This window comes from Camelina sativa, chromosome 3, assembly GCF_030686135.1.
Source record: "Camelina sativa cultivar CO46 ecotype springtype chromosome 3, ASM3068613v1".
In the NCBI taxonomy this organism is placed as follows: Eukaryota; Viridiplantae; Streptophyta; class Magnoliopsida; order Brassicales; family Brassicaceae; genus Camelina; species Camelina sativa.
In genome coordinates, this window is record NC_141882.1 from 6,663,766 (window position 1) to 6,680,590 (window position 16,825).

General features: G+C 36.8%; 6 protein-coding genes and 1 non-coding gene across 16 annotated transcripts; 4 read left to right on the top strand and 3 right to left on the bottom strand.

Moving 5' to 3' along the window:
* Nucleotides 1-1,524: 1,524 nt before the first annotated feature.
* LOC104775511 (metacaspase-8) lies at nt 1,525-3,139 on the bottom strand. 3 transcript variants are annotated; one of them, XM_010499530.3, is made up of 2 exons: nt 2,579-3,139; nt 1,525-2,294 (listed from the first exon to the last, which is right to left on the bottom strand). In XM_010499530.3, the coding sequence occupies exons 1-2, from the start codon at nt 2,925-2,927 to the stop codon at nt 1,894-1,896; spliced, it is 750 nt and encodes a 249-aa protein (XP_010497832.1). In that variant the 5' UTR covers nt 2,928-3,139; the 3' UTR covers nt 1,525-1,893. The 3 variants fall into 3 exon arrangements, with proteins under 3 accessions (XP_010497832.1, XP_087364711.1, XP_087364710.1); XM_087508585.1 differs by having other exon boundaries at nt 1,525-2,218; nt 2,579-3,039; XM_087508584.1 differs by having other exon boundaries at nt 1,525-2,218; nt 2,623-3,036.
* Nucleotides 3,140-4,539: 1,400 nt separating this feature from the next.
* Nucleotides 4,540-6,189, top strand: LOC104775532 (mediator of RNA polymerase II transcription subunit 22b). Its single transcript, XM_010499539.2, has 3 exons — nt 4,540-5,166; nt 5,332-5,397; nt 5,789-6,189. Exons 1-3 carry the CDS (start codon nt 4,984-4,986, stop codon nt 6,020-6,022), a joined length of 483 nt encoding a protein of 160 aa, XP_010497841.1. The 5' UTR covers nt 4,540-4,983; the 3' UTR covers nt 6,023-6,189.
* A 185-nt stretch (nt 6,190-6,374) lies between these two features.
* LOC104775546 (serine/threonine-protein kinase RHS3-like) lies at nt 6,375-8,463 on the top strand. Its single transcript, XM_010499546.2, has 3 exons — nt 6,375-6,510; nt 6,759-7,372; nt 7,463-8,463. The coding sequence occupies exons 1-3, from the start codon at nt 6,472-6,474 to the stop codon at nt 8,319-8,321; spliced, it is 1,512 nt and encodes a 503-aa protein (XP_010497848.2). The 5' UTR covers nt 6,375-6,471; the 3' UTR covers nt 8,322-8,463.
* A 177-nt stretch (nt 8,464-8,640) lies between these two features.
* LOC104775557 (tRNA (mnm(5)s(2)U34)-methyltransferase, chloroplastic) lies at nt 8,641-10,325 on the top strand. 4 transcript variants are annotated; one of them, XM_010499551.3, is made up of 6 exons: nt 8,641-8,908; nt 9,015-9,078; nt 9,305-9,500; nt 9,591-9,664; nt 9,774-9,929; nt 10,067-10,325. In XM_010499551.3, exons 1-6 carry the CDS (start codon nt 8,704-8,706, stop codon nt 10,197-10,199), a joined length of 828 nt encoding a protein of 275 aa, XP_010497853.1. In that variant the 5' UTR covers nt 8,641-8,703; the 3' UTR covers nt 10,200-10,325. The 4 variants fall into 4 exon arrangements, 2 of the variants coding, with proteins under 2 accessions (XP_010497853.1, XP_087356133.1); XR_015589307.1 differs by having other exon boundaries at nt 8,655-8,908; nt 8,997-9,078; nt 9,583-9,664; XR_015589311.1 differs by having other exon boundaries at nt 8,655-8,908; nt 9,583-9,664.
* Nucleotides 10,326-10,403: 78 nt separating this feature from the next.
* Nucleotides 10,404-10,476, bottom strand: TRNAR-CCG (transfer RNA arginine (anticodon CCG)). The gene has a single exon. It is a non-coding gene; the product is annotated as a tRNA-Arg (tRNA).
* Nucleotides 10,477-10,600: 124 nt separating this feature from the next.
* On the bottom strand, nt 10,601-13,687 carry LOC104775570 (thiosulfate/3-mercaptopyruvate sulfurtransferase 1, mitochondrial). Of its 2 annotated transcripts, XM_010499562.3 has the most exons (13): nt 13,552-13,687; nt 13,431-13,460; nt 12,899-13,087; nt 12,720-12,779; nt 12,496-12,558; nt 12,221-12,345; nt 11,952-12,114; nt 11,777-11,836; nt 11,472-11,530; nt 11,240-11,321; nt 11,094-11,157; nt 10,962-11,029; nt 10,601-10,876 (listed from the first exon to the last, which is right to left on the bottom strand). In XM_010499562.3, the coding sequence occupies exons 3-13, from the start codon at nt 13,013-13,015 to the stop codon at nt 10,775-10,777; spliced, it is 963 nt and encodes a 320-aa protein (XP_010497864.1). In that variant the 5' UTR covers nt 13,016-13,087; nt 13,431-13,460; nt 13,552-13,687; the 3' UTR covers nt 10,601-10,774. The 2 variants fall into 2 exon arrangements, with proteins under 2 accessions (XP_010497864.1, XP_010497860.1); XM_010499558.3 differs by having other exon boundaries at nt 13,431-13,571.
* A 95-nt stretch (nt 13,688-13,782) lies between these two features.
* On the top strand, nt 13,783-16,744 carry LOC104775599 (proteasome subunit alpha type-2-A). Of its 4 annotated transcripts, none has more exons than XM_087500127.1 (13): nt 13,783-13,931; nt 14,012-14,074; nt 14,187-14,253; nt 14,348-14,424; nt 14,514-14,578; nt 14,763-14,809; nt 14,898-14,973; nt 15,112-15,179; nt 15,429-15,498; nt 15,776-15,861; nt 16,036-16,098; nt 16,363-16,428; nt 16,516-16,744. In XM_087500127.1, exons 3-13 carry the CDS (start codon nt 14,213-14,215, stop codon nt 16,562-16,564), a joined length of 708 nt encoding a protein of 235 aa, XP_087356253.1. In that variant the 5' UTR covers nt 13,783-13,931; nt 14,012-14,074; nt 14,187-14,212; the 3' UTR covers nt 16,565-16,744. The 4 variants fall into 4 exon arrangements, with proteins under 4 accessions (XP_087356253.1, XP_010497883.1, XP_010497894.1 ...); XM_010499581.2 differs by having other exon boundaries at nt 14,012-14,046; XM_010499592.2 differs by having other exon boundaries at nt 14,012-14,032.
* The last annotated feature ends 81 nt before the right edge of the window (nt 16,745-16,825 follow it).

Below are 16,825 nucleotides of genomic sequence, written 5' to 3' on the forward strand. Positions count from 1 at the left end.
CTCCAATGGTAGAAACCTATATGTGTTTTTGTACAATCTTCTTACAACTAATATGAGAGACAGAGAACAACTCACACGATCAGAACAAGCTCCGTACTCGACCTACCAAGACATTCATATAGATTCTATCATAGATATTAGGTTTACTAAGTCTAAAAAGTCTAAAATTGCAGAAAAGTATACATAATACTGTATATTTGTGCTTACCGAATTATAGTTCTTTTGTGTAATATATTTTCCATTTAACCGTCTTTTAATCAGTATTTGACTAAAGTATTTTCAAAATTTGCATTTATTTTGGTTATGTTTTACAAAATGTTTTAAAAACTAGATTGTGGAATAATTTAGTTAGAATTCACCTTCTATATTGTATAGACAGATGATACTGATAGAGCTAGCGAAGAATATTCAAAAACTTGAATAGCTATAAGTTATAAAATGAATCGAATCAAAGCTAATTTTATATATTTTTCCCCATGTAAAAAGAAGAGATGACTGGGCGGTAATTTTCAACCTACTCACAGACAGGTCAGTAGGCAAGGTTCTTTTATTCCTCTTACGATATACTTTGCAGCTCCTTGTTTATACTTTCTGGCGAGAACGAAACGGTAGACGGCATGGGGAACCTCACACTCCCTCGGCTCAGCTACTTAAGAGACTAGATAAAGATGTTTGCAACCGCCTCACCTCCATTCGAGAGCTAGGTGATAGTCGCTACGAGGACTGTATGGCAGTTTGGTTCACAGTTCATTAGGGATGTCTTTTAATTTCTACTGTACTGAATAGTTTCATTTCAGACTCAAACATCCGAAGCGCTTGATGTAAAAACGTTATATTTTTTCGAATAATTTTTACTTCAAAAAAAAAAAAAAAGGAGATGGAACTAAGATTATAACAGTCAGACTCAACTCCACCACCGTACGTAATGGGATGCGACACTTTGAAGGCCAGTTCATCTCTATGGTACATCAAATTATATAAAAGAAAAAAACGTGGTTACCAACCCAAAGGCATTCTCACAACATGTACCATCAATTCATCATCTCATCCTCGTTCCCACAACTATCACACCACAATACATGAACCATATCATCACCCTATGACGATGTTCAAGGTTGTATACTATAATGGGTAGAGTTATATCAAGGCCCAGTAGCCCACATGCCCATCTAAACATCTTCCTCCAGGGCCACAAGTGGATTTACCGAGTTTTTTACCAAGTCATCGACGAGTTGAATGAAGACGGAGATTCGCCGGCGTTCACCTCATCACTAGTATATGTATCTCCAACGAAAGACGCCAGAGAATAAGACTACGTGTCTGTTACATTCCACAACGTTACGTTGTTTTCCCTCTCGGTAAACAACACCGTTTGGTCCGTGTTTTTGTTTTCCTTGGCTTATTAGCTCATTGTTAACGATACATAAAAATTGGGTGATCTGACATAACAGTAGTTGTTATTTAAATTAGAGGTAAGCACGTCACCGTTATATTAATTTCATATGCGGAATATTGAAATAATCGTCGTGACTAAGTTTTTTATTTTTTTATTTTTCATTAATCCTGTTAACATATTGTACATTACTTGAATCACAAGTCACTTAGGGCTTAGTCAAACCCACCAACAAAAAGAAAACGTTTACATCAAAAAACTTAAATTACAGAAGAAGAAACCATTAAACCAAAATTCTCTGATGAACTTGTTATGGGTTTTTAGCATATAAATGGTTTCTTAACATAACGGTCATGACAATACAAACCTGGCCGTTGACTAAACCTATGTCTCTTGAGAATCTCCCTAGCTCTCATAACCAGTTTTTTGTTCGTGATCTTCTTGTCCTTTCTCGTCTCCGACAGTATCGTCTGAATAGCATCACTGAACGCTCCATAAGCTTATGTAGATAGACTCCCAGATTGGATATTAGTTTTCCCGGTTTTTTGTTTGAGAAGACTTACGTAGATATGGAAAGGTATATATCTTGTTTTTACATCAAAGGTCTCATCGGTCTCTAATTCTAACTCCTCGGCAAAACTTTCTTGGCCACCGCCACGGTCTGTCGTCTGAGATTTTGAGATTCCACAAATCGCTAAAAAGCTCGTCAGAATGCTAAGCAAGTAATTAGCAATCCCAGGTTTTGGTGGATCCGCATGGTTTTCCTCGATCGGCTTCACATGGCTTTCCCCGATCTGCTCCTTTACTTCCTCGATGAGACCACCACTATGACAAGAGTCGGAGATTATCGTCAGTTGACAACCTTTTTTGACCTTTGACACCATACTTCTAAATTCATCGTCTAAAAAAAACACATATATGCCAAAACAACAAAACAAAATGATCAGGTAAAACCCTGAAAATAATCCAAAACACCAATGTTGATTCAGAAACGCAATTAAATCTAAATTTCAAAATAAAAACGTATCCGCTCTGTTTCAAGAAACAGAGCTCTCTGTTTTCTTAATCGATTGCATACGGCTATGTTTTAACTACGATTTTTTTTTTTGATGAATGGTTATATAATGAAATATACGAACAAAAAGAAGAAAAACAAAATGTAAGGTTACTGTTGTGATATCATACCCATGATTAGATTCATATCGGAAGGAGTGATACACTCGTCATACCCGGTAGAGTCGCCTGATTCGTCATCAGGAGGCGGAAGTCTCGTGCCATGTCCACTGTAATGGAAGACCAGAAAGTCACCAGATTTCCCGAAGTCGATGAGTTCTTCCAAATGGTGGCGGATGTTCTTGCCTGTGGGTTGGATGCAGGATTTGTCTGTGTCGATCAGTATTGTGATGTCCTTTTTGGAGAATCCGTAACGTTCGATTAAGCATTTCTGCATCCGACGGACGTCGTTGACACATCCACGCAACTCCACCGCTGTTCCTGGATAGTTGATTCCTATCAATAGAGCTTTCTTCGCCATTGACGAAGTACAAGTCTTCTCTTTTGCTTTTGTTTTTTTTTTTTTTTTTTTTTTATATATAAAAAAATTGTATTGATATACACTTTGATGTTATTTATAAACGAAGAGTTTAGCATTTAAAACTACCACGAAAGTTCTGATGCAGACTTACATTCTTGACTGTTATATTGCCTTTTTCTCTTCCAAGAACCTTTGTGGGGGTGCTGTTTGATAATGGCCTCTTTTACGTCTCATTCTTTATATTTTTTGTTGGCGGCTATTTCATTGGTCTTTGTAATATCAGATATTAATATAACTTGTTTTAGTCTTTATCTTTTTTCTTTTTTTTTTTCTTAAAGCATGAATGGACTATATGGTAATATGGTATTCTTATTATTAAGAAGAAAAGAAACATGAGAGCCATTAAGCTAATCATTTGCAATAATATTATACTAGTGGTCAATAAGGAATTATATGGTTAGGTTTTGATTTATTTTAAAATTGAGTTTGCGTATCTAGTTTGCAAAACAAAAACAAAAAAAAAGGTTGGCACTATCTTACTAATTAGTTTTCCCCATGTGGTTGTGTATTTAAAGTCAATAATTCAATTCCATGTTTAGGAAACTAGTTTATGCTCATTTTAATATTGAGTCAATTTTTGGGTTAGCTAGTTAGATGTTAACTTAATTGTTAACTTGTTATGCAATATAATGCATAAGTACAATACAGTAAAACCTCTATAAATTAATAATATTGGGACCAAGATATTTTATTAATTTATAGTGATATTAGTTTATCTATAAATTAATAATTATTATTTTATAGTGTAAATTAATAATTATTAATTTATAGGTATATTTTTAATTGTTTAGTTTAATAAAAATAATGAATTGAGACAATTTTTGCAAAATAAGATAAGAATTTTGGATGTTGTAAATTTTATGGTATTGGAATTGAATGTGAAATAATTAAAAAATATTATTGACAATGAATTATAAATATTATAGACAAATTCACTTATACATATGACATAAATATTTAAATTTATGAATAAGAATATCTATTCTCGTATTTTAATAGTCTATCAAACTATGAAAATGTAAATGATGCATATTTAGAAATTGAAAATTTTAAAAAATTTTAGCTGTTTTATGAAATGTTATAGAATATTTTATATCATTATAGTTTGAAGATACAACATAACAATTGTTTTATATATATAAGGTTTAAGAGAAACATACTTTACTATATCAGCATCTAAATATATATATATATATGTAAATTTACATGATTATTAATTTATGATATTATCGGAACCATATTTTACATGGGGATTTCAAAAAAAATATTATCTTATTATTTTATCGAATTTTGTTAATTTTTACACTGTCCCGATTTGGGACTAGCAAAATTTATTAATTTATAGTATTTATTAATTTATAGAGTATTAATTTATAGAGGTTTTACTGTATTTGTCTAAGACTACCCTAAGGTCATTCCCATTGGTAACCCTTCAAAATTGAGATTTTATGTTGATTTTATTAATACTTTAATATAATACTATTATCTAATTAAATTAATTAATTTTGATTTTAAATCGAGCAATAAGATGGTGATAGCTCAGAGAGAGAGAGGGTCTGTGGGTGTCTTAATATATCTTATGTGAGACACAAAATCTCTCTCTCCTCACCTTTTTAATTTTTTTTTTGTTTTTTTGTTAAAAAGACACTGATGAAAAGATCACGAATGCAGCTGCTCTAAGAGTTGAGAATGCCCCAAGTATTAGACAGACTGTGTTACAAGGACTTGTTAGAAAGACACTCTGATCCCGAGGCTGATATGTGAAGGAAGCTTGTCGAAAATCACACACTAAATTCCTAGCTTATGCTAATACTATTTCTTTATGTTTTGCAGTTTTGCTTTTACCACAAAACAAACTCAAAACACTATCGGAATAATGTATAAGCCCAATAGTTTAGGCGGCCCAATAATACTTTCAGGCCTCTTTTAATTTATTGCTTGTGTTCGTACTAAAAACGTGCATAGCTTCCTTTTCTTTTGTTTCTCACCAGTGGTGATGATGATGATCAAAGGCGGTGGTTACGGTGGCGGTATGGCTGGTGGATACGGTGGAGGAAGCGGACCAACGGCCGCAGCAGCCGTCGCTGCTCTACAGAAGCAAAAGGCGTTGTTACAGAGAGTAGAGACTGACATCACATCCGTCGTCGATAACTTCACTCAAATCGTCAATGTCTCGAGGGTTTGTGATTTGATTTCGATTTTTTTAACTTGTTAGTATTGGATCAGAGTTCAATATCTGGAGCATAGATTTCGATCGGAGATCTGTTTTACAAAAAAAAAAAAAAAACTTTAGATTTTCGTTCTCAGTTCGTTGAAGGTGAAGGAACGTTTTGGTTTGTTGTAGGTGAGTGTTCCACCGGTGAAGAACTCGCAAGAAACACACATGATGGAGATGCGAGCGTCAAGACTGGTAAAATTTGATGTCTTTTAACTTAGGAAGATGCAATTTGGGTTTTAAGGCAGTACTTGGGATCTGAAGAAGCTCACAGATGCAAAAAAAAATGTTTGTTTGAATCCAGAGCTCACATTTCAATAATGAGTCTTCAAAATCTAATCTTAGTTGTGGTTTACAACTAGGTTTGTCAAGAGTGGTAAAATTGATGTCTTTTAACTTAGGAAGATGCAATTAGAGTTTAAGGTTTAAGGCAGTACTTGGGAACTCTAATTGAGCTCACATTTCACTAATAGGTCTCCAAAATCTAATCTTAGTTTTGGTTTTCGACTGGGTTTGTTTTGGTAGGCTTATGTATTGCCATCATTTTGTTTGTTAACTGAGTTTTTTTACTTATGATGATGAACAGGTTCAAGCAGCTGATTCTCTTTTAAAACTCGTATCGGATCTGAAGCAAACAGCAATTTTTTCAGGATTTGCATCACTGAACGATCATGTAGAACAAAGAATTGAAGAGTTTGATCAAGAGGCCGAGAAGACTAATCGATTGTTGGCTATTATAGCCGATACTGCCTCTTCTAGTCTTAAAGAGCTCGAGTCTCACTATTACTCTTCTGCTCAGAGATTGACTCTAGACATATAAAGGGGTTTCTGTATCTAATCCGGGGAAAATAGCAATTTTAGGATGATCTTCTTACTTCTATATAGCCAAATCTTTGTAGGCTTCTTTGTCTCTGAACAAAATGTGATATAAATGGGCATTTAACTTTGAACCTAAGTGTTTTTTTAATCCAAGAGACATTTTCTTCCCTGCACCATCTCCATTACCCACTTCCTCAGCAATTCATAATATACTTGTCTCCACTCGTTAATTTTCACTTCTTAATTCCCAATAATATAATGTACGACGTGCACACCTATCTTGGTAGGCAGATGAAGCGTTGTTATATTCGTGACAACAAGTAATGTCGAAACTTGATTGATAAAAACATAGTCAACTCGACATTGATGCTTTAAGACAAGATTCTTGTTTTCTTTCTTCTTCTGTACGTGGAAAAGAGGACACTCTTGATCTAGTTTTACTCGCTGGCGATGTTATTGAAACCCGGGAATAAGCTTGTCTCGCCAGAGGTAAAATTTTAATTAAACATCTATAATTCTCCTCACTTTGGATAAAGAAAGTGTTCCAAGAAAGTGTTTAGGATATACCTATTTAGATAAGGGTTAGGAATATATTGTACTTATCTAGTTATCTTGAACCGTGTATATATGTTTCGGAATTGTGACGGTGTGACCTAATAACACAATATATACAAAGTTTTTCCTATATTCATTCTACTTTACAGAACCCTATGAAATCGTCTTATGTTCGTCTGCAGAAGAGTCATCATCCTGACTCTGCCTCATGCTCATCAAACCATAAATCTCAACAACGACAACCACGTAAAGATAAGCAGAAGCAAATTGATCAAAACACAAAGAAGATTGAAGAAGATATAACAACAACAGAGCCGAATCCATTCATCAGCAATCACATCAGTAACATGATCTCGCGAAGCAACAGCATGGGACGTACATCCACTGATAATTCCTCTAAGCCTCACACAGGAGGAGATATTAGGTGGGACGCCGTGAACTCCCTTAAATCGAGAGGAATCAAGCTGGGAATCAACGATTTTCGCGTTTTGAAGCGGCTAGGTTATGGAGATATAGGAAGTGTTTATCTTGTTGAACTCAAAGGAGCAAATCCTACGACGTATTTCGCCATGAAAGTAATGGATAAGGCTTCTCTTGTGAGCAGGAACAAGCTGTTGAGAGCTCAGACGGAGAGAGAGATCTTGTCTCAGCTTGATCATCCTTTCTTGCCGACTCTTTACGCTCACTTCGAGACTGATAAATTCTATTGCTTGGTCATGGAGTTTTGTAGCGGTGGCAATCTCTATTCCTTGAGACAGAAGCAACCTACCAAGTGTTTCACAGAAGATGCTGCCAGGTTAGTATATACAAAACAGAGTATAGAAACAGAGAGAAAACATTAATTAACTAATATTTAAGGGTTTGGCTTTGTTGCTTATAATTACAGGTTCTTTGCATCAGAAGTGTTATTAGCATTAGAGTATCTACACATGCTCGGAATCGTATACCGAGACTTAAAGCCAGAGAACGTTCTGGTTCGTGACGACGGTCACATTATGCTCTCCGATTTCGATTTATCCCTCCGATGTTCAGTCAATCCAACACTTGTCAAATCATTCAACGGAGGAGGAACCACCGGAATCATTGACAACGATGCGTCGGTCCAAGGATGTTACCAACCATCCACATTCTTCCCAAGAATGCGCCAATCCTCGAAGAAAAACCGAAAATCCAAATCCGATTTCGATGGATCATTACCAGAACTCATGGCAGAGCCGACAGACGTGAAGTCAATGTCTTTTGTCGGAACACACGAGTATTTAGCGCCGGAGATTATCAAAAACGAAGGTCACGGGAGCGCCGTAGATTGGTGGACGTTCGGTATCTTCATCTACGAGCTTCTCCACGGAGCGACACCTTTTAAAGGACAAGGAAACAAAGCTACGCTTTACAATGTAATCGGACAACCTCTGAGATTCCCTGAATATTCTCAGGTGAGTTCTACGGCGAAGGATTTGATCAAAGGTTTGTTGGTAAAAGAGCCGCAAAACAGAATCGCGTATAAGCGAGGCGCGACGGAGATCAAGCAGCACCCGTTCTTTGAAGGCGTGAACTGGGCGTTGATCCGTGGAGAAACGCCGCCGCATATGCCGGAGCCGGTGGATTTCTCGTGCTATATGAAGAAAGAGAAGGAGTCTTTGCCGGCGTTTACGGACGTGGCCGCTGAAGTTAAGAAGAGCAAGACGTGTAATGAAGCTAAGAGCGGTAGTGATCCTGATGATTACATTGTTTTTGAGTATTTTTAGACGATGATCACGTTTTAATATCTCTGATATTCTTTCCGCTTTTAGAATTCATTCTATGGTTTGTGTGTATCCTATTTTTCTATTCAAACTGTCAATATTTTTTTTGTTTATCGATTTTTGTATCTTTTCATTTTGGATAGTTAATAAGATTGGATATAGGAACATGAGATAAAATTTAAAATACATCACAACAAAATAGAATTTGCTTGCTTCATTTGTAGTGCCAAACGACGTCGCGTTTCATTTTCGTTTTTTTGAGATATAACTTTTTGGGCCAGAGATAAAGCCCACTATTTAATATTCTTAGGAAGGTATAATATACTTTTTAAGTGCAAGTGGAAAAAATTTCGGAGAGCAGATCGATCGAAGCTTTTGTTGTTTAATGGCGGCTGGGTTCTTTAAAGCAGAGATGTCAATGTTATCCTCTACGTTGGCGCGCTCATACTCGATTCCCTTCCGCAAAACACCAATGTCCTTCGATTTTCGAATTGCAATGCGACAAAACCCTTTCACCAGAATTCGATGTTCTCCTGTAGCTGCTGCTTTCAGCTCGTCTCCTTCGCATTCACCAAACTTTCCGATTCCAGGTAAATATTTTGATACCCGAAACTGATTTTAGAAAGAAATCGAGCAGCTACGTAGCTTTACGGATCGTGATTAGCGCGTAAATTTCAGTCTTTTGTTCGTCTTCAGGGCTAGAGGATGTTTTTGTTGGTTATCTCTTTGGAAGGAAGAAGGCAACAGAAGTAGCTCATGTGTGAGTACTTTTAAACTCAGATACTTGAACTAATCCTGTCTTCACATTTAAAAGCTTTCAGATTTGATGTCAATTAATAGCATTAACCTTGGAGCTTTAGCAAATTACATCAGAAAAGCTGTCCCTGGATTAAAGAATGAATCTTTGGATCCTATTGACTATTGTTAAGGGTAATGTTCATGCTTTAAAGCTGCATTAACTAATTTGGTGATTATTACCCTTTCAGCGTGTGGGAGAAGGTCATCCAAAAGGGGGATATGGTTATCGATGCTACATGCGGAAACGGGAATGATACTTTAGCAATGTTGAAGATGGTTATGGATGATTCTGTTTCTGGTGGCTATGTTTATGCAATGGACATTCAAAAAGATGCCATTCAGAGCACTTCCTCTTTGCTGGATCTAACCCTTGGCTCAAAAGAGGTTAGATGATTACCGAAGCTCGTTTCCATTGCGGGGTGTATGGTTCTTACTAATATCGAGCCTTGTTCCATTTCTGCTGAAGTAATGCAGAAGGACTGCGTCAAACTCTTTAACATCTGTCATAGTAAAATGGAAGAGATTGTCCCTCAAAACTCCCGTGTGAGGTACATTGGTTACCTGATGGAACATTTTTTTATGAAACAATTTCCTCGCTTTATCGGTTTAGTTGGCACGCTGCTTGAGAGGTCGATTTTTTTTTTCTGTTGATCTTAGGATGGTTGCATTCAATCTCGGGTATCTTCCAGGTGGCAACAAGTCGATAATCACGGTCACAGATACAACATTATTGGCATTGAAGGCTTCTGAGAGAATCTTAATGCCTGGTGGCCTCATCAGCTTGGTTGTTTACATTGGCCATCCTGGTGGAAGGTAATAACTAATAAGTAACTGCTGGCGAAATATTTCTCTCATTATCTAGTAAGGCGAAATTTGTAGTTTTGTAACATAGTTTGATGATGATGATCCATTTTGCTTGTTGTAAATTGGTTTGTCACTTTGTTGTTCAGGGAAGAGTTAGAAGTGGTAGAAGCTTTTGGGTCGAGTTTACCGGTCAGTGATTGGGTCTGCTGCAAATTCCAAATGCTGAACCGACCGTTAGCTCCGGTTCTTGTTTTCATGTTCAAAAGAGAACTAAAATGATTACTCAGATCCACAGAAGCTTTGTATGCATCACTCACTTGTACATGATAATGATATGTTTTTGATGCTTAAATCTGAGAGATCACTTTGTTGATATATCAATCTATTTTACCTTCGTTTTTGGCATCTTTAAAATCTGTTTGTGGGAGAGTGAAAAGTGAAAACGATGAGGAAAAAAGAAAAATGCAAAAACAGCAAACATAGCGACCACGGTGGGACTCGAACCCACAATCTCCCGCTCCGGAGGCGAGCGCCTTATCCATTAGGCCACGCGGTCCTTTTGGTATTCATTTACCCTTAGATTTATATATTTTATATTCAATCCGTACTCCACACATATACCGTCAGACAACAAGAACATAGGGAAGAAGATATATAGTTGAGAGAAACAATTTTCCTGGTTGTTCAAAGGAATTCTTATTAATCTTCACACAGATGAATCCAAACTCAATAAATCCTCAAGTATATAGAATTTTAGACACAATCCCTTAATTCTTGGCTAAACTTTTTAACGCAGAAAAATAGATTGAACCAAGCTAGGCTTGTGACTGATCTGTAGCTTCTTCTTGACTTATTCATGAAGAAGAACCCACCATGGGCAAGTTTGATTCGGTTGCCCATTCAGTCCAAGACCCATCATAGATCGGGACATCGGCTTTTCCCAAACGATGAAATCCCTGACCAGTAAAAAAGGAGTAATCAGTCTCAGATTTTTTTCATATCATAGTAAATGAGTAAATTCTAACATCATCATTTTGTTACCAATGCCAAAATACAAGCTGTCACACCGGTTCCACATGAGGCCATGATTGGACTGTCCAGTGAAATTCCTGCAGATAAACGGTTAAGTAATCGCTTAAAACAGCTGGCTTAGGTAATGGATTTTTATTGTACCTTCTTGTTCAAACCTCTTCTTAAGCTCCTCCGCTGGTAACAGTGTTTGAGAGGAATCAAACATCTGCATAAAGAAATATATTATCATTTTCTATGGTGTCAAAACAAATATAACGGCAAGTCCTTCAAGTTAGACGGTGGCTTACGTCGGGAAAAGGGACACACTTGCTACCAGGTATATGACCACTCGGTATTCCCTTGCGAGGTTCTGGAGCAGTACCGTCAAATCTGTCAAACAGAGTAAATTCTATATCAAATGCTATAAGCAGAACCAATTTAAAATCATTAGCATACTATATAGTGAAATTACAATCCAGACTTAAGCATACTATATAGTGAAACTACAATCCAGACTTAAGCAATGACTTGGAAACACACCTAGCTTTTGCACGTGCATCTATGTGCTGATAAGTCTTATCCTCCATGTTTTCCTTTACCTGTCAATTATCCAATTAGCTTTGGTAATCTTACTAGCGAACTATCTACAGACTTTAAACCTATTTATGACAGAAGTGGTATCTTTGAAAATAAACTAGTCTATTACTAGGCTCCTCCGCTTCAATACCACCAAGGATTTGATTTGCGGAACAATAAACCAGGTGATTATGGGAAAAAATGAATTGAATAGCACCATCTCAAGTTCATCAAATTTCAAAGAAAAAATATGTTTAGGAAACGCTAACCTGATCAAGTCCCCATACAAGATGCGACTGGAACTTCGTCTGAAAAGTTATTGGAGTAATCTGTGGAACCAGCAAAGATGTGGATAAACCATAAGTAGCAGGTAAAGCAACTGACTATGCAATTTAAAGAATCATGCAGATTGGCAAAAACTTTTCTATGAATGAATTAACTCACTGTTTGTCCTTGATAGATTTTCTCTACAGCGTCATTTGCTAGACTGGCTTTCAAAATGGCATCACTTGAGGCACTGGATTCAACGTCATAACCTGAAGCACGCCATTTTGGCAAGCCTCCATCAAGTACCCATACTTTTTCATGTCCAAAGACTCTAAACATCCTGTTTTAAGTTTTAACAAAAGGCGCACACATTAATTTGATTATACCTAAGAGAACATATTTAGCAAAGATTAACAAAGCTCAGGGACATGAGATCCATAACTCACCACCATACACGAGCTGCACTAAAGATCCCCTTTCCATCATATACAACCACGCCATCTTTGTTCTCGATTCCAAGAGCAGAACAGCCAGCAGCGAAACCTTCCTCAGATGGTAGCATGTGTGGTAACTGACATAAGGCACATAGACACTCACAATATGTAGGCTTGTCAAAGCTTTAATGGGAAAATTTCTCAATATTCACAATCAAATAACACAGCATAGAGTCTAGGTTTGTTGCTAGAGTCTTCTCTAAAGAAAAGGGGGCAGGGAATCTCACATTTGTCTTTCGATCTGATATTCCATCCAAATCAAAGAAGAGAGCACCTGGAATATGAGCAACCTGTAGAAGAGGATAACATACAAGCCAATCAACAAAAAAGCCGTATACTAACGCTAATGCATAGTTTTCCTTTCCATACAAAACTTTCATAGTGCTCATCCAGAACAACGGCTTAATAGCTTGTTTACTTAGTAACCTACAAAAGTGTACAATATTCTCACTTGATACTCTTGGACTGGATTTCTTTGCTCATGTGGCATGTACCATGAGGCATCCAAAACCTGACCAGGAAACAAACAAGTTACATAAGAATCATGGCGGAAAAAGTCTTGACGAAGTCTACAGTCACAACAAGTGCAAAATCTGAGATCAAATTCAACACAGCAAGAATGGCGGTTACCTTTATATCAGCCCCTCTAAGATTAGCATGGAGCCAATCAACAGACACAACAGGTTCATTGGAAGATACGGATGATGTGGCGTATTTAGCTTTTGGCTCAGTTCCAGTAGAAGCCATAACTCGACTAACGTGAGTAGATGATTTATAAGTTGAATAGGCAGAGTGCAACTGTGAGCTGAGTGCTTTCTTCTGCAATAAACATTACAAAACGTAACACAAGGATCCAGCTCAAACAACATAACAAAAAAAAAAAAAAAAAAGTCCAAACTTTGGTTACAACAATTCAACAAAGTGAAAGAAAAAACACGAATTCAAGTCATTAAACACAGACATCATCGGATAATCTATTCTAGACAATTAACTACACCTCCCAATGTGAAACCTTTGGTAAACTCGAAAGCCCACTACTAGTACTAGTAGCCAATACAAGACTAAACCGATGAAGGATCAGAGACCAAGAAGTGAGAACAACGATCAAAGGAAAACGTAAGCTGAGAGAGAAGGATGGAGAATCAAATTGATAACAACTTACGTTTAGAAAGGTTGCAAATTTAGGGGTCCTCTGCGGAAGAAGAGGAGATAGAGAAGGATTAAAGAGGCAGCGACGAGCAACCAATAAAGATCTTGAGTAAAGGGTCGAAGCCATATATCACCTCGAAAATACCATCTACTGTATAGATAACACGTTGTTGAGTTTATACTGTTCAGAAGATTCCCCAAGCTCGCAACTTTGTTCTTAACGATGCTGCTTCTACTCCCCACCACTGATCAGGACTAAAGACAGTGTTGTTTGGGTACTTTGGTTACAGAAAAATCGCGTTTGCGTTCTCTTTCTTTATCAAACGCTAGCGTTTTAAGTATAAAACGCAGTCCTTTTGGGCGTTACTTCTTCTTCCAAAAGAAAAGAAAAGAAAAAAAAAAATCGTAAAATCTCACTCCAACCTTCTGTGCACGAAACCTAAAAGCCTATTTATCTCTCTCTCTCTGCAACTTAATCGCTTCGTCGATCTCGATTCTCAAGCTCAAGCTCAAGGTAAGCTAGTCTCTTCACAGTGTTAGTTCCTGTTTGCAGATTCGTATCGATCTCAAAAAACCCATTCTTTTAATTTCTAGGAGTTTTTTAAAGAGTCTGATGTGAGTATCTTTCGGTAACGAGACCTGAATCGTTTGATCCCGGTGACTTTGAAACCCTAATTTTCGTGGGGGTTTAGAATCACGATTCCAATTTTTTCTGAAGTTCTTTGCAATAAATTAAATTGATCTCACTCTTGTGTGTGTTGTTTCACAGCTTTTCGCGGATTTGCTTAAGGAGCTATGGGGGATAGTCAGTACTCATTTTCACTCACCACTTTCAGGTACCAACTTAGTTTAATCAATTCATTCACATTCATGTCTTCCGAGCATTTTTGCTGTGACTAATTTGTGCTGTGGCTATGAATGGAAACACAGCCCATCTGGGAAGCTGGTTCAGATAGAGCATGCCCTTACTGCTGTTGGATCAGGCCAAACATCTTTGGGGATTAAAGGTTTGATTATGACATGATGAAGTGCTGATTGATCTAATAAAGTTTTTAGTTTTCTTCTGATAACTGTTTTTTTTTTTTTTTTACTGCAGCTTCCAATGGAGTTGTCATTGCAACCGAAAAGAAACTGCCTTCTATTCTGGTTGATGAAGCATCTGTAAGTTGATAATCTTCCTACCTAATCATTATATGGTAGACTAACTTGCCTTTGGGAATTAAGAGAATTGGATCGTTTTTAAGAAATAAGTTTTTTTTGTATTTTTGCCTGATGGTCATGCTTTCTTAGATTGCGTAATCCAGTCAACATTTCTGACATTAGGTTTCTCTTCTGCCTGTTTCAGGTTCAAAAAATTCAGCACTTGACTCCTAATATTGGAGTTGTCTACAGGTTTTTCTCCTCGCCTATCTTGAGCTATTTATATGATATTGGTTTTAATTTTGCTGCTAACTTTTTTTTTGCATTTTCTTCTATGAAGTGGCATGGGTCCTGATTTTCGAGTTCTTGTTAGGAAGAGTAGGAAACAGGCTGAGCAATATCTCCGTCTTTACAAAGTAATCATATCTCTCTTTTCCTCAAAATTTCTTGTATTCCTTGCCAATGTGATATGGTTTCAGTTATTTTCCTCTGTGAATACTTATTTCCCTGTCAATTCAGTTGCTTTATCATCTAAGGAAGCTATCTTATTGCAGGAACCCATCCCTGTTACCCAACTTGTAAGGGAAACCGCTACTGTTATGCAAGAGTTTACTCAATCGGGGTAAGTGTTATACTTTAAACTATAAAATACAACCTCATATGTCATATGTTTACTTCTTCCTATATTCCCAATATGTTTGATTGAACTAAATTATTTTCTCAGAAAAAGCAATTATCAAGTGCGTAGCTTTGCACTTGCAATTTGAGATTTGATCATTGACTTGGCGTGAAATAATGCTGGTTTAGCAAATTTGTACCCACCATATATCCTGTTTCCAATTTCTTTTTTTGTACCTTCTCTTGTTAACAGTGGTGTTAGACCTTTCGGAGTTTCCCTGCTTGTGGCTGGATATGATGACAAGGGTCCACAACTGTATCAGGTATTTCGTCCTCAGTACATCTGTCAGTTATATTGAGAACAGTCGAGTCTTGCAATCTTCATACCTCAATTTATGTTCTTTACAGTGCTGAAAAACTAAACTTAGAGAAACTTGTAGCTTTGTAAATTACCTTTTTGGCATTATCCTGTTACGATAATTACCACCTTATATTTCTGTCTAAACCGAATTACCATTCATCTTGAGATTAACCTGAGAATTAAACTTTGCTTTCCTTACTCAGGGTCTAATTCTTCTATACTTTTTGTTCTTATGCTAGGTGGATCCATCTGGCTCTTATTTCTCTTGGAAAGCTTCAGCCATGGGAAAGAACGTTTCTAACGCAAAAACATTCCTTGAGAAAAGGTAATAGTGCTTACTATTTGTTGATATCCAAAGATGGTAGATACGTGAAACATATAACCAGTTAACTAATCTTAAAATTTTACTTCTATTAGTCAAATTTCGTTAGTTTGGCTCCTGTCAGGAAAGCACTCCTCATTCGCTGACCAACCTTAACCAACCACAAATTTCTTGCAGGTACACAGAAGACATGGAACTTGATGATGCCATTCACACAGCTATATTGACATTGAAAGAAGGGTAAGTATAGATCTTTGAATTCAAGATCACTAATCATTCATTAGAAAGAAACTAGTCTTGTGGCTGTGAGATTACCAACCCATAGCACTGTCGTTTATAATGAAAGCACATGGATAAAAGCACTTGTATTCTTGTAGTAAACCTTCAGCTATTTCTGATGATGGTGTACACGCTCACGCACACACACAATACATGTGTAGCTTTAAGCTTTTTACACTGCCAACAAGCCTTCACCTCATTTGTTTTTTGTTTTTGCTTTGGTAGCTTTGAGGGAGAGATCTCAAGCAAAAATATTGAAATTGGCAAAATCGGTGCTGACAAAGTTTTCAGGTACCCATTTTGTTTAAAATCAAGAATCTTTATATGTTTAAGTAGAATGTGCTTGATACTCAATTGTTCTTTTTGGGATTAATGTAGGGTACTAACACCAGCGGAGATCGATGATTACCTTGCTGAAGTTGAATAACTTCGAGCATAGTCTAGCAATGAACATGCGTTTAAGACCTGATTTTCGTGGCATTTGCTGAGTCTTAAGGAGTTGTCTTTTTTCTGTAAAACTTTGGATCTTTAAATAGTATGTTGCTGAACTCAAGCTGAGTGTCTTTCTTATGATTCAATAACTAATGAAATCCGTGTTTTCTTCTCACTCATTGAAGGTTTTTAGAGAAATATTTTGAAATAGTCTTATGTATCAGTCAATGAATTGGTCGCATGGCAACTTTTTCAC

Excerpts from the sequence above, each read along its gene's own strand:
- LOC104775546 (XM_010499546.2), top strand. The coding sequence starts at position 6,472 with ATGTTATTGAAACCCGGGAATAAGCTTGTCTCGCCAGAG. Across the intron at positions 6,511-6,758 it reads ATAAGCTTGTCTCGCCAGAG|AAGAGTCATCATCCTGACTC; the intron begins GTAAAATTTTAA and ends GTTCGTCTGCAG. Across the intron at positions 7,373-7,462 it reads TTCACAGAAGATGCTGCCAG|GTTCTTTGCATCAGAAGTGT; the intron begins GTTAGTATATAC and ends TTATAATTACAG.
- LOC104775599 (XM_087500127.1), top strand. The coding sequence starts at position 14,213 with ATGGGGGATAGTCAGTACTCATTTTCACTCACCACTTTCAG. Across the intron at positions 14,254-14,347 it reads TTTTCACTCACCACTTTCAG|CCCATCTGGGAAGCTGGTTC; the intron begins GTACCAACTTAG and ends ATGGAAACACAG. Across the intron at positions 14,425-14,513 it reads AACATCTTTGGGGATTAAAG|CTTCCAATGGAGTTGTCATT; the intron begins GTTTGATTATGA and ends TTTTTACTGCAG.
- LOC104775532 (XM_010499539.2), top strand. The coding sequence starts at position 4,984 with ATGATGATGATCAAAGGCGGTGGTTACGGTGGCGGTATGGCTGGTGGA. Across the intron at positions 5,167-5,331 it reads AAATCGTCAATGTCTCGAGG|GTGAGTGTTCCACCGGTGAA; the intron begins GTTTGTGATTTG and ends GGTTTGTTGTAG. Across the intron at positions 5,398-5,788 it reads AGATGCGAGCGTCAAGACTG|GTTCAAGCAGCTGATTCTCT; the intron begins GTAAAATTTGAT and ends GATGATGAACAG.
- LOC104775557 (XM_087500007.1), top strand. The coding sequence starts at position 8,704 with ATGGCGGCTGGGTTCTTTAAAGCAGAGATGTCAATGTTATCCTCTACG. Across the intron at positions 8,909-8,996 it reads ACCAAACTTTCCGATTCCAG|TCTTTTGTTCGTCTTCAGGG; the intron begins GTAAATATTTTG and ends CGTAAATTTCAG. Across the intron at positions 9,079-9,304 it reads GCAACAGAAGTAGCTCATGT|CGTGTGGGAGAAGGTCATCC; the intron begins GTGAGTACTTTT and ends TTACCCTTTCAG.
- LOC104775570 (XM_010499558.3), bottom strand. The coding sequence starts at position 13,544 with ATGGCTTCGACCCTTTACTCAAGATCTTTATTGGTTGCTCGTCGCTGC. Across the intron at positions 13,088-13,430 it reads AATTTGCAACCTTTCTAAAC|AAGAAAGCACTCAGCTCACA; the intron begins GTAAGTTGTTAT and ends TGTTTATTGCAG. Across the intron at positions 11,030-11,093 it reads GAAGAGGTTTGAACAAGAAG|GAATTTCACTGGACAGTCCA; the intron begins GTACAATAAAAA and ends GTTTATCTGCAG.
- LOC104775511 (XM_010499530.3), bottom strand. The coding sequence starts at position 2,927 with ATGGCGAAGAAAGCTCTATTGATAGGAATCAACTATCCAGGAACAGCG. Across the intron at positions 2,295-2,578 it reads CGATATGAATCTAATCATGG|ACGATGAATTTAGAAGTATG; the intron begins GTATGATATCAC and ends TGTTTTTTTTAG.